The sequence below is a fragment of the Gobio gobio genome, assembly GCF_949357685.1.
Source record: "Gobio gobio genome assembly, chromosome: 3".
Lineage (NCBI taxonomy): Eukaryota > Metazoa > Chordata > Actinopteri > Cypriniformes > Gobionidae > Gobio > Gobio gobio.
Window position 1 is genome coordinate 24,167,764 of NC_137099.1, and position 14,620 is coordinate 24,182,383.

Genomic DNA, 14,620 nt, shown 5'->3' on the forward strand with positions numbered 1-14,620 from the left:
ATTTAATTTTTTATTTTGGCATGAACTACTCTTTTAAATGTGTTTGTTAGTATGTACCGGACAGTATAGGAAGCCATCACTTTTTTCATCAATAAAAACGAGACGTGTTCCATTGGGGTCGGGAAAGACTTTGCGTATACCCACTGTATGGCGATATTCATTCACACTCTGCCAGTCCTCAAAATAGAAACACTGAATCAACCCGGTCTATAGAATGAGAGACAAAAACATGGGCAGAAAGAACACAAAGAATGGTACATTTAGGTAATAAGGTACAAAAGGCCATCATGTTATATCAGGAATATGAGTCACACTAGGGTTCACATTAATCATGCTTGAGTGCCTTATTGCTTTTATCAAACTACAAAATATTAAGGGCATAAACTTTCGTTAAAATATTATGTTAATAAGCATCCTGCTGCTAGAAGATATAATATACCCTATTTAAATGATAAAACTATAATACATTTTTAAATCGAGTCAATCTTCACTTGCCTCACGAATCAAATACGATTCAGAAGGTAATGATTCGATTATAAAATGATTCTCGATGCATCTTTTGCATTTTATTATATTAATAATAAGGTTGCACTATTTTACAGTACATGCACTAACATGTACTTACAGTGTACTTAGGTTTAGGGGTAGGTTCAGGGTTAGTACCTAGTTATTACCCAGTTATTATAATTAGTATAACAAGTACATAGTATGTACATGCAGAACAGGACTGTAAAATAAAGGGCTACCAATAATAATTACTACATTAATAATCATAATATAGTTTTTTGTTATTTTATCTTTGAGATAAATAAGAACAAAGGTGTAAATAACAAACATTAGAACAAATACAATTAAATATATTTAACGGAAGCATTCAAGAAAGAAATAATACAGAAATAATCAATTGTATAAATAATCACTGTCTTTAATGTATTAATTACAAATACTGTAAAATGATTATTATTAAAGCTACAAGTTATTCAGTCAAGAGCAGTGAGTGATTAACATTATTACACATTACGTTTATTATATAGGGGATATGCAAGTGACGTCATCGTCGGCCGGCGTGACTGTGGTTAAATGGCAGCATTGGTTTTCAGCGTGAATGCCGCGAAAAACACACAAAACACATTTAAAATAGGAAAGAGCTTTGAGATTAACTGTACAAATATATTTGACAAGAAATCTGAGGTATATTTTTTACAGACTGCCGAAAGCTACAGAAAAGAGAAGCAAATGGACCACTGCAATTCACAGAAACAACTGAACTCGAAATTGGATTTGCAGTTATAGTGAAACACCACCTCAACAGAAGAAGAACAACGCCTGATTCTGTAGCCCCGCCCACCGACTCGTGCCACTAACATAACACAGGCCTACATGGAGCTAAACCGAATAGAATTTCTAAACATACCGAATAAGCTTAATTCGGATTCCAATATTATGAACGCATGAATGAACTTTATTTTTAATGAATATCCAGCTCACGTGGGGAAGACATTGTGCGTCTGTTCCTTTACTTAACCGCAGATTCATTTGTAAACAAGAGACTGGATTTGCAGACAGGATGAGATTAATCACACTTATGTGAGTAAATATTTTTTTTTATATGTGATAGTATTGCATTGTAAAAGATCGTTTGATATCTATTGATTATGTGTATGTGTCTAACTGAACATTAGCACACTGTCAAAGGCTGGAGAATCCTTTATTAGTTTATTTTATTTTATTTTGTTGGTTAATTGCGATTCGGGATCAGACTCGGACATGTATGGGCTAGGGCTCGCAAAGCCCAACGTCCCGGGGCTATGTGTTTTTCAAACGGGCTACCAAAACGTAAACCCGGCCTGCTGACGGGCTATCTTAATTAGTGAAATAACATTCCTTTCTTGATGTGCGTTCACTCTCTTGACTTGATATTTGAAGGAAAAATACAATCGCGTAAGTTTTGATCATGCAGTCTGCAACGTACTTGGCGTGTGTGTGTGATGCATGTGTTGCGCTTATATTCACCGATCAGGCGGGCCAATTAATAAAAAAATAACATTCCAATCAATCGCGGGTGAATGAGAGATAAATCATTGTGTTCGTTTGATAAAGATACTTTGCGAGCCCTGTGGGACAAATCATTTTGGTTTGCCGTTTCTCCACACGCTTTCAAAACAATTCCTTGTGTACTCACGGGGAGCCAAAGCTCATTAAATATGCAAAACTGTTATCCAATCCTAGCCATGGGCATTTACTTCCAAGTCTTCAGAGCAGCACGCCCATCAAAACCGAGTGTTTCTTGAGAGAGCCTCAAAACAGGGTAGAGAATAGCCTATTACTTATTCATTATGATGTTTTTGAATGTAAAAACAACACGCAAACGTCATAAGTTGACCTCAGACAAAAATTTAAAAAGCCAGTTCATGACATTAACTTAAATATAAGTAATCACCCAGAGTTAGACTTATACTGCATTTATATAAAGTGTACACAGGCAAATTTGCTTTATGCATTTCCCCGGAATCGAAATCACACTCATATAAACGTCAGGAAATATGATTTCTGGCTGCATTTCAATTTCCATGGATCACTGGAACTTTGGTAAGTTGTAAGGAACATTATAGTGCAACCTTTAGTTTAAACTGATAATTGTTTGTTTTACTTGCGTTTTCGCAGTTTCCCCTATTAACTCCAGTCATGTTACAGGCTCTTTTGCCACTCAGTCTGGCTGAGGCCCCCATGACTGAGAGTGTTCCGTCAAGAAAGTGGTGTCAATGCATACCCTCTCAGGGCTCCAGACTAACTTTTTTCACTAGGAGCACAGTGGCCCCCAACTGAAAATTTTAGGGGCACAACCAGAAAATTTAGGGGCTCACACCGTAAATCAACATGCTAACCAAATCTACTAATGTCCGCTGTATTACTAATAGGGATGGGTATCATTAAGGTTTTAACGATATTACTACTCTTACCGATACTGGTTATCGATCCGGTACTTTAACAGTATTCTTACCGGTTCTTTTTATTATACTGTATTTTTTTTATTTTTATGAAAAAACTAAAACATAATTAAGAACATAATTAGCATGGCTTTATAATCTGAAAAGTCAAATATCTAAAGCAAAAGAAACAGCAATGTTTGAACAAAAATATAAAACATATATTTGTAAATGGACCAGTGCGCTGGTATTCGGAAGGTCTGCTAACATTAATATTAGAAAGAACAAACCTACAAAGAAATCTAATAAAGTAAAGAAATGTAAAATAACACTGCATAGTTTTCACTGAATAAATTGATAGATTAATGCTTATAAAAGCTTAAGTTATTCATTCAAGAGATGTGAATATTTTCTCTTTGATTCTAATTAATGGCTCAATCGTCAGCAGGTTTAACAGACGCTGCCCCTTTAAGACCGAATGTAGAACTAATAATATCATATTCTCCTATTTCTCCAAACTATTTAGCCCATTTAAGATATAAACTGTTAAAGTAATTACTCTCCAATCCGGTCATTTTGACACAGGCTATTTGTTGTTTTTTTAATAGTTTAGATGAGCACACAAAGCCTAAAATATAAAGTGCAAGTCGGTCCATTTCGCAGCACACACACATAAGCCGCCTTGAAGTTGGAAACAGTGTCTCTTGCGCGGATTATTGAGCATTTAATAGCTCTTTATTATCAAACACATCCCGCAGTTTAGCAACAGTAGAGACTGCAGTTTACAACAATCATTGATTCTGACGTTAAGTTTAGGTTTAGGGAGAAATGACAGCGCAGCTGTGAAGGGAAGGATGTCGCGCTCGACGGAACACGGCTATAGGAATAGTTTTACCTCATATCATCTTTTTATAATTCTTGGAAGCCGAAATTGAAAATAAAATTAGATTAATATCACAGCACATCCCTAAAGTTTAAGCAGACTAAACTTTTGTTTAGTTCTCGTGGCCATCGTCACTCATTAAGCTGACTGTGGTGTTGCGTTCGCTGTAGCTCGCCGTGAGAGTTTGCTCAATGTCTCTCTCTCTTCTGGATTGCGAATAGCAAAAATGCATCACAGACAAATGGTTTAATATTATCTCATATAGAAACGGCTGGCAAAGTTAGAATTTGCCAGATATAACGTCTATCAATTATAAATAGTAAGTGTATTTTCTTAATTTCTCCAGTACCGACAGCAGGCAAATTTACTGGTCGCACATGCGCGACTGGACGTAAAATTCAGTCGCACAGTCTCAAATTTTAGTCGCAAAATGCAACCATTTGGTCGCAGTCTGGAGCCCTGCCTCTATTAAGTACTAATGCACAGATCTAATATAACATTACACATTAGATTTTTTTCCCCAACTGTTTACTTTCACTTAAGACATAAACGACTATATTTATGTAAATACTCACCAAGATAGATATTTATTTAATAATTCTGTTTATGTGACCAATTCACCACTAAAGAGAATTAAATTCAGGATCGCATGATGTCTCTGCGTGCACTTCGGGTGTGTCAGTCAGCACGAGTAACGCATAGAGATCGTTTTCGTGGCTTATCACGCTTAACTCCTTTAACATTTAGCACGCCCCTCACTTTATTTAGTCTTTCATGCATGTTCTTTTTGTAAAAACCCGAAACGTGCACAAATATTTGCTTTTAAGAAATTAGGTACATTATCTACAAACATCAGGTGGGGTCAGTTTATCTTGATTGTATGTTTTTCTAGCATTTTAATTAAGTTAGAATATTTTAATAACAATAATAACAACAATTATTTTAATTCATCCTGCGGCTGTTCCTCATCATTTATAAATGTGATGACACCTCTCCCGTGGCCTCATGGCATAGTAAAGTGTCCTTCAAAAGTGTACTTCAGAATCTTAGCAGAAGCAGTAGGTCATCCGGTTTAGTATGTCATATTTGGTTTAATGTTTTATGAATACTGCATATTTGGACATACAGTACTATTCATACTATTAATTTAATGTACTGCTTTTTGCATAGCGTATAGTAAAGAATTATGCAATGTAAGTGTGTTAGCACAAACCAAAGAGCATCCAAGACCATATCTATCAATTTAATAAAATATGGTAAGGAAGAAAAAAATAGGTATTTGTGAATGACTCACATCAGTCCCATAATACAGAAACTCAGAGGTGAGAGCATGACTGAGGATGCGGTATTTCTGATCGGGTTCCGGAAACAGTTTCGTCTGTCTGTCCTCCTGAACAACCTGCTCATCTCCATCAATCTTTGCACACACATTAAAACAAAAAGTAATTAGAAAATGCTGACAGACATATATTTTGAATTTTTACACATTACACGATAATCTTCTTACCACATGCAACTGGACTTTCCCCTCAAACAGAGCAGCAGCATAGTCACAGTTCAGGCACATACTGGCCACTGTCCCTAAATATTCAGTGTCTTTTACACGCTCCACACCTGAAAAACACGCATGCACACTTAAAGGATTAGTTCACTTCAAAATTAAAATTTCCTGGTAATTTACTCACCCCCATCTCATCCAAGATTCATGTCTGTCTGTCTTCAGTCAAAAAGAAATACGTTTTTTTGAGGAAAACATTCCAGGATTTTTGTCCACATAATGGTTTTCAATGGCAACCAACGGGTTGAAGGGCCAAATCAATGCAGTTTCAAAGGGCTTCGAAGGGCGTCAGAGGGCTCTGCACGATCCCAGCCGAGGAATATGGTCTTATCTAGCGAAACCATCTGTCATTTTCTAAAACAAATAAACATTTATTTACTTTTTAACCTCAAATGCACAACTTCTGCTTTTGCGTGACATCATCACGTCAGAAAGGTCAAGCACGGGACGTATGTGGAGGTACTGACCCAGTGTTAAAACGAACGTGCAAAGACTAAATCAAAGGCCCTTTACAAAAATAAAGGTAAAACATCAATGCCGGACAATTTTAAAGTTGGAGGAGAACATGTGATGGAGTTTTTCGGCACTGGGTCAGTACTGATGATGTCATATGCCTTTAAGAAGAACAACACCGTAGTCGCACATTTGATATTAAAAAGTATATAAATGTTTTTTTGGGGTTTTTTTTTTAGAAAATGACAGATGGTTTCTCTAGATAAGACCTTATTTCTCAGCTGGGATCGTGCAGAGCCCTCTGACGCCCTTCGAAGCCCTTTGAAACTGCATTGATTTGGACCTTCAACCCGTTGGTTGCTATTGAAAACCATTATGTGGAGAAAATTCCTGGAATGTTTTTCTCAAAAAAAACAACTGAAGAAAGGAAGACATGAACCTCTTGGATGAGATGGGGGTGAGTAAATTATCAGGAATTTTTCATTTTGAAGTGAACTAATCCTTTAAAGAGGCGGTCACACTGCACTTTTCATTTCATTGACTTCCATTCAAACGCATGCAAATGCATCAGACCGCAAACGCAAGCTCATGTGAAACGTTTTGCATTTCGCTGCATTCCAAAGTTCAAGTTTATTGAACTTGGTTCTTTGTTGAACCGAGTAGATTGTACATTTTTAACATTTTGAGTGTATTATTATTTATTATAGGTTAAATCCATGTATAAAAAAGACGCTTCAGAGCGTGACGTCATATCAGCATCCGAAGAAATTTTGCATACTCAAAGTCTAGTGTGACCGCAGCTTTAGTGTAAAGAAAGCTACTGCAACAAGTCAAAATATTTCCTTTTTTCTCTAATGTGAATTCATACTGTTCCTTTCCTTACTTACCACCATCTCCTGATGCATAAAACCACGCTCTGTTATTCATGCCCACAGCAACATGATATGGTCCCACAGCTATGAAACTAGGCTCCACCTCCACTGCCACAGCAACGGGGGACTCCTTAGATGAGATAAAATGGCATCTAAAAACTATACTTTTACATAACTTTCTGACAAAATCACAAAATGGTAGAGTGCTCTGGGTGGTTGCAAGGACATTGTTATACAGTTGTTAAGGTTATCCGAGTCGTACCAAGGGTGTTGCTAGGTAGTTGCTAGGGTTAACAGGGTATCTGCAGGTTTCACCAAGTCAAATTTAAGACTTTTTAAGACCTTTTCAAGACCATTATGAATTAAATTTAAGACCTATATCACGCAATAAAAAAAAAACGTGTACTGCTGATGATGTGATTTATTCCCGTGATCAAAGCTGAATTTATCATCATTACTCTAGTCTTCAGTGTCACATGACCCTTCACTAATCATTCTCATATGAGGATCTGAGGATCAACAAACATTTATGATTATTATCAGTGTTGAATACAGTTGTGTAAAACATTTTTTTTAGGATTATTTGATGGATAGAAAGTTCTAAAGAACAGCATTTATCTGAAATAGAAAGTAAAAAAATGATTTCTGAAGGACTATGTGACTCTAAAGTCTGGAGTAATTATGCTGAAAATTCAGCTTTGAATCACAGAAATAAATTGCATTTGAAAATATATTGAAATATAAAAGTTATTTTAAATTGTAAAAATAATTCACAATAATACTGTTTTTGCTGTATTTTGGATCAAATAAATGCAGCATTGGTGAGCAGAAGAGACTTCTTTAAAAACATTTAAGAAATCTTACCGTTCTCAAACTTTTGACCGGTAGTGTGTGTGTATTTATATACATTTTTTGTGAGATCAAAATTACTGATTTTGTGGTGGTCATTTTCAGACCACCACATTTTCTTTCTTTTTTTTTCATAATTAGGATGCCACATTTACCATATTATGTTAGATGCACAATAGTCACACATGGCAATAAAACAAACAAAATGCAGGAATCTTGTTTGACAATAGGACAAATAAATACAACTTAAATATACAGACACAAACAGTGCTTTATGTTTAGGTAGGCTACTGTTTGTTTTCCCCCGTTGTTGTTGTTTGATTAATATTAACGACACAGGGGCTATATTGGGTTGCTTTCACTTTAAGACCTACAGTAATGAGCCTAGATTCGCTGACAGGCGGCAAACGCGTGCACAGAATCCGCGGCCAGTCTGACATCGGTCCGTGTGTCAGTACTGTAGCGAATGAGTTCGGGGTTTACATCGCTTTTTAAACTCTTTTTTTTAGTGCTATCGAGCATATCATACTTTTATTAGGTCATTATGCGAGATGGCAGGTAAGAAAGATTCGCCTTTGCTTTCACGATCGCGGAACTGGAAGAACTGGAGAACTGAAAATTCCTAAATGACAATGATTTGGCTATGTCTATTATGTTAAATATATGCATTTGTCATTGAATCATTCATTCAAGAGATTAGTTAAAAAAATGCTGATTCATCCTGTAACGAAACAAGTGAATGTTGCATCCCAATTCGAATACTAGCCATCCTAAATAGTATTCAAAATTAGAATTAATGTGTCCCACATCGTAGTATGTTGAAATTGGTATTCCAAAGATACCCGGCTGATCTACTATTTCCGGTTACAACTTCTGGTGCACACTCTAACAGCTAATATTGCCCACAACCCAGTGGGTGTTGGATGAGGATTCGTCTAGAATTACAAACACAAAAAAAAGTGTTAAAAAACTACAAACACAGCGGGTTTGCGAGACCGGCGGTTAAGTAGAGAGGGGTTTGACTCATGATTAATAATCAGTATCTAACCTGACAAAATAATATTTATTTAATGTTATCCATATTGCATTTTATCTGCAACAGCATTGTGAACTTTTATAAAGGTAAGTTTGGATTTAATTGCATCATTATGCAAACACTTGAGGAGAGTCTCTGCATGAAAGACCCACCACTGCCAGATCAACGTGCAACTAACATTTCTCTCCAATACGGTAGGAAATTAAACTAAATGGAGCTATGGATATGTGTTGCTGTGCACTCAACAGCATTGAAAATGGGTGGGCTACATAAGGTCTATAAGTAGGCAAATTGGGACGAAGCAGAAGTCTTTATGAGTGACTCAATGAATCAATCATTCAAAACTATTTCTTTAAATGATTAATTCAGATTAATTAAATATGTTTTAAATTGACTGCAGAAATTAACATTTTATCAGAACTTCTAGTTAATTAAATGTTATTTGGTTGTATATTCAGAATCTTGATTTCTATTTTAAACTAAAAGAATCGTGATTCTCAATTTATTCTAAATCGTGCAGATCTAATACCAGTAAAAAGTGTAATTCTGATTGCTTAGAAAAGTAACAGCACACCTATTTTCAACAAGTTGCACAATTTGTGGTATCATACACGTTTGTAGCGCCGGATTTAGCATTAGGAATTTGGAAAAAGGTGACTTATAGTTATAGGTGATGCTTTGTGAGCACATGTATTACGATGCAACTCATTTTTTGTATAAGTGTATATGTCGTCTCCTCACCCCTTCCACCTGGTTAGCAACTGTAACCTCCAGTAGGGATGTAAGATATGCAATCCTAGTGCCACTGCTGTCTCCCAATATGGGCAGCTTGGTGAGGAAGACATGCAAAGTGCCCTGCTGAGAAGACACAGCTAAAAGCTGCCCATCATCAGTCCAACACATCTGATCAAGGCCTGAGAAAGACATGCAAATTGAGTGTTCACTGAATATGCACACTTCAAAGAGAACATATGTTTTTTCACACAAAAACAAGCGCATCAATATGCATCAGAAATTATTTCATACCTTTGGTTTCCTCATCCAGCGTGACTATAGCATACATCTCCTTCAAATCAGTCAGGTCATGTATCTTAATACTCACAGAGAGATACAATAGTGTTAATCTTACAGCACAGAAAGAAAATGTAATGTTCAATGAGAGTGGTGGATCAGTGGAGTGTGCGTCTGAGAGCTGTAGGTGAGGTCAATCCTTTAAATCTATATATAATGATGACTTTTGTGTATGTAAATTGGTTTTGACAACTGACCAACTGTCGATCAACTTATTGGGAAAATGTGGCATATGGCATTTATCCAAACATCTATTGTAATAAAGTCCCTTTAAGGCAAGTAATTTCACTTGGTGACCATCTTTGAAACAATTCTCGGGCAGTTATTTCAGTCAAGCTATCTCTTTGAATAGGGAAACATCAAATTCTCCAAAGCTGTTCACCAAACGTACGATTAAATTTAATTTTAAATCATCAATGAGATCTGACAACAACTGTCTCATAAATTTTGTTTCTAAACACTCAAATCCTGACAAAACACTGCATTTTTCAGGCTGGACCAGCCAATGCACATGAACAGTCATAAGTGTCTTTAAGAGTGGCTCCTTTATTTAAAAGGTTGGACTTATTCCATTGTACTTTCTGTAATTCATAGTAATATGGGTGCACCGTCTTTGTATATCTAAAGTCTTTGATACTAGTAAAGACTTACCAGTTGTCCCCACAGGACGCAGCCTTGTTTAGTGACTGTGAGATGGTGATGCTAGTCAGGCTGTCTTTATGATTGTGGGCTTGAAACAACTCTTGGCCAATCTCACGGATATGTGTGGAAATTACCACAAAATAACCATGTGAAAATCCAATCATGATATAGCCATCCCCATACCTACAGATACAGATGTGTTCAGTATATGAAAAACACAATAAGCAATTATGTTTTGAGTATTTTTTTTCTCTTTGTGTTTTGGTTGACTTTTTTTATTCTTTATAAAGGTACATTATAATCATTATAAATGTATTATTATTATTAACACTAATAAAATGGTAGTTAACATTTGCATGGCAACCAGGATGTTTTTTTTTTTTTTTTTTTTAATTCTTAGTTATTGTTTATTTAGCACATTTTTTTTCATTTATCCAAAACATCTAAATTGATTGAAGGAACAGTCCTTCAATCTGTGGTTAAATGTTGTGCAGGTCAAAGAGTTAAAACAGTCACTCGCACATTTTAGTACATCTGTTCGTGTGAGTGCGGGTGTGTGTTTGTACCAGCGGTAGGTGATGATGTTGCCGTAGCGCTGCTGGAAGGCCAGTTCTATAGGGTTATCGGGATCATTAAGGTTAAAAAGAAACAGGGTCTTTTTTCCCAAAGCCACACTCACCTGCAAGTTAAAGATCAACCAGTCAATTTGTATAAATATTTGCTCATTTACTTATGAAACAACGTACAAAATACAGAGCTGGAGAAAGTTTAGTTTTCACTGTTTGTAAAGTAATGCCAGGCATTTGCATCCATAAAGTTTAAAATAAAGAGAAAATAACCAAAAAATTAAGCACTTTACATTAAGTAATTAATTTACAGCAAAAACCCATATTGTGATTATTACAATTATAAAAATGATCAATTTAACACATCCTGCTAAAAGTATTAATTTATTTTAATAAAATATATTTATTTTAATTTTAAATAAATGCAGTTTTTTTTTAACTTTTTATTAATCAAAGAATCCTGAGAAAAATATCTTAGGTTATAAAAACTTTTAAGCGACACAACCGTTTCCAACATTGATAAATCAGTAATATACACTTTTATTTAGCAAAGGTGCATTAAATTGATAAAAGACAGTTAAGATATTTATGAAATAAATAAATATTACAAAAAAGTTCTATTTATAATAAATAATGTTCTTTTGAACATTCTATTAATCAAAGAATCCTGGAAAAAAATATTTTTTTAAATAAAATAATAGCACAAATGTGTTTAATATTAACAACAATATGAAAATGTTACTTTAGCACCAAATCAGCATATTAGAATCATTTCTGAAAAATCACGTGACACTGAAGACTGGAGTATTGGCTGATGAAAAGTCAGCTTTGCATCACAGAAATAAATTACATTTTAAAATATATTACAACAGAAACTAGTTTACTTAAATTTTAATGATATTTCACAGTTTGGCTGTTTTTACTGTATTTTTAATCAAATAAATGCAGCCTGGGTGAGATAAATATATATAGATATACACATTTGTGGTCAGAATAATTGGCACCCCTGGTAAATATGATCAAAGATGCCTTGTTTATCCTTTTGATCTATCATTCAAAAAATTTGCAAAAACCTAACCTTTCATTGAAGTAAAAGAATAGAAAGCCGGGGGGGGGGGGGGGGGGGGGGGGGTCACATTATGAAATAAATAATGTGAAGCACCAACATGGAGCTGGGAATCTGAAGGATCTGGAGAGATTCTTGTCAGGGGTTCTCCAAACTCATCAAGCATTATAGAACAAGACTCAGAGCTGTTATCTTGGCAAAAGGAGGTTGCAAAATGTATTTAATAAAAGGGTGCCAATAATTATGGCCAATGTGTTTTGGAAAGCATTTATTTTATACTGTGATTTACCCCCCACTTTTAATTATTTTACTTCAATGAAAGTCGATTCTCGTGAATTTTTTTAATAAAAGATAAAAAGGATAAACAATGCAGATTTATTTTTTTACAGCCATATTTGATCACATTTACCAGGGGTGCAAATCTTTCTGACCACAACTGTATATATTTCATATATTAATAGTTAATATGAATTTTACTGTGATATAAAATTACTCATAATATAAGATTGTGCCCATATGTTCACCTCTACCTGTAAGTACAATCAGTGTAAAAATCAAGTAAAATGTGCATGTCAACATACAGTGCTTTCTCCTGGAGATGACCTCTCATCTGTTTTCATCACTGAGAACTGAACATCTGCAGGATCTGCTCTCACAGAGGTCTGAAGGCAAGAAAGAGAGTGGGAAACAACATTTCAAACTATACAATCTATACGTCTGCACCAACAGATACGATAATACAGGACCTCGCTATGAGTGATCCTCACGTGCCTGTCGAATGGTGTCTCCCTCGTGGTTGCTGATTGTTATGCTGCGGTCTTCACCACCTAACGCCAGGAGGTTGTGAGAGCTCCAACAGCCACATGTGATTTTCTTTGTGTGCTTACCTACATGTACATACAGTATGCATGTAAAAAAAAAAAAAATTATAGTAGAGGAAAATATACTTTTAAAATACTTTTAAAGTTAAAAAATAGAAAAGTATATTTGATAAGGAGTTTACATTGTGAATTCCATACGGAAAATACTTTTTTTGTGTCTGCCCAAAATACATGTGAAGCATATTACAAATTGTACGGTGAAAGTAATATATATTTTGTTAAATATATATATATATTTTGTTTAAACTTTCTCATTTCAATTGAAACAATAGGATAAGGCAACATTTTCTGTTCCTTTGGAAATGTTTTGTCTATTTCACACACATAATATACAGAGAAATAAATATATGACATGAGAACTATTCACAATTTTTTTGTCTTTTTAAATTCGATTTTACCCAGAACAGGAATCTTGCGTGATGTTTGCTGGTTGTAGATGAGAAGGTTTCCTTTAGATGTGCCAACAGCCAACAGTGGCCCAATTTTGGACCAGAGCAGGAAGGACATCTGGTCTCTGTATCAACCCAAAAATAGCATCCGAAAAAGGGCATAATCTCAAAAAACAAATCTGGTTTATTTACTCAATAACACATTTACTTTCTCATCCCATCACTCACCTCATGCCACTGTCTAGCTGAGAGGTTTTGTTAACATTTGCATCCCACAAGTAAATGGAACTGGACTTTTCAGCAATCACAGCCAAGATATCACCATCTTTATCCCAGTCAAGAGATATACAATTCCTGCACGCACAAAAACACGCAAGTATGAGCAACTGCAGAAAGAGAACTGCCCTTTAGTTATAAAGAAACAATATTACATACAATCTTGAAATATGTTTAACTCTAAATTAAGAGTCTCAGATAGAACATGCCTGAACGCTCACTTACCCAGGGAGATTTAACTCATTGACCTTCTGTCCATGCCGATCAAAGATTTGTACAAAATTGTCAGGGCTGTGGATATATAAAATATTTCACTCAAACGTTGCCTACAAAGATGAACACTTCTTGGCTATATAAATCAGCAAAAAGTAGCTCACCCTGCAACTGCAAGATAGTTTCCTACAGTTTTCTGCCATTTGTATTGCAAACATGATCCAGACCAGGACTTTTCTGACAGCGTGAAAACACGCTGAAAACAAACAAAACAAGTCTCAAATCAAGTCTCAAATCAATACAATACATTAGTAAACTGCAGTCATACAATATCAGGGTAAAACAAATCGACAAACTATCAACAAAGATAATGCAATAACTGCCCAGTCCTTTTGAATAACATTTATGCTATTAGCAGACACAAAAAAGTTGAGTTAAAGTCATACAATATCAGGGTAAAAAAAAAAAATGACAACAAACCGACAAACTATCAATAAAGATAATGCAATAACTGCCCTGTCCTTTTGAATAACATTTATGCTATTAGCAGACACAAAAAAGTTGAGTTAATGCGTCGTTCGCGGTTCGTTCACTTTTATTTAACGTTACATGCATTTATTTTCACTGGTAAAAGACATAAACTGCTGTTGAGCTAACTTAGCCATCGTGCTAACGCTATACGTGATGCTTTTAATAGCGTCTTCGCGAAAGCACATGTACATTTCAAATAGCGATATCCAGTTTAAATGCAATAGGACATTAAGCGGTTTTAAATATAAAAAATATACATGCCTTCATTTTTGTTTGCCGAAAACGTTACACTTCCCAGGGTGCTTCACTCCGACGCGTCTTGATATCTCGTAGCAACCTCTTAGCAACAGCCAGTCAGCTTTCAGCAAAGGGTAAACATGAGCAGAATAATAAATAGTAGAATAATT

The 14,620-nt window shown here is 35.3% G+C and overlaps 1 protein-coding gene across 3 annotated transcripts in view; it reads right to left on the minus strand.

Annotated features, from left to right (window-relative positions):
• wdr19 (WD repeat domain 19) overlaps positions 1 to 14,561 on the minus strand; it is a 37,915-nt gene extending 23,354 nt beyond the window's left edge. For 2 of the 3 annotated variants that reach the window (XR_013816160.1, XM_079811911.1), the window contains exons 1-15: positions 14,475 to 14,561; positions 13,847 to 13,938; positions 13,695 to 13,760; positions 13,422 to 13,547; positions 13,203 to 13,318; positions 12,695 to 12,810; positions 12,505 to 12,585; positions 10,858 to 10,970; positions 10,301 to 10,474; positions 9,605 to 9,675; positions 9,320 to 9,492; positions 6,709 to 6,823; positions 5,318 to 5,424; positions 5,105 to 5,227; positions 58 to 207 (exon numbers count right to left, since the gene is read on the minus strand). Coding sequence is in view for 1 of the 3 variants with exons in the window: in XM_079811911.1 (XP_079668037.1) it covers positions 58 to 207; positions 5,105 to 5,227; positions 5,318 to 5,424; positions 6,709 to 6,823; positions 9,320 to 9,492; positions 9,605 to 9,675; positions 10,301 to 10,474; positions 10,858 to 10,970; positions 12,505 to 12,585; positions 12,695 to 12,810; positions 13,203 to 13,318; positions 13,422 to 13,547; positions 13,695 to 13,760; positions 13,847 to 13,938; positions 14,475 to 14,480 (1,629 nt within the window). In the remaining 2 variants the exon portion in view is untranslated. The remainder of the gene's footprint in view (positions 1 to 57; positions 208 to 5,104; positions 5,228 to 5,317; positions 5,425 to 6,708; positions 6,824 to 9,319; positions 9,493 to 9,604; positions 9,676 to 10,300; positions 10,475 to 10,857; positions 10,971 to 12,504; positions 12,586 to 12,694; positions 12,811 to 13,202; positions 13,319 to 13,421; positions 13,548 to 13,694; positions 13,761 to 13,846; positions 13,939 to 14,474) is intronic. The other variant, XR_013816159.1, reaches the window with a different exon arrangement.
• Between the last annotated feature and the right edge of the window lie 59 nt (positions 14,562 to 14,620).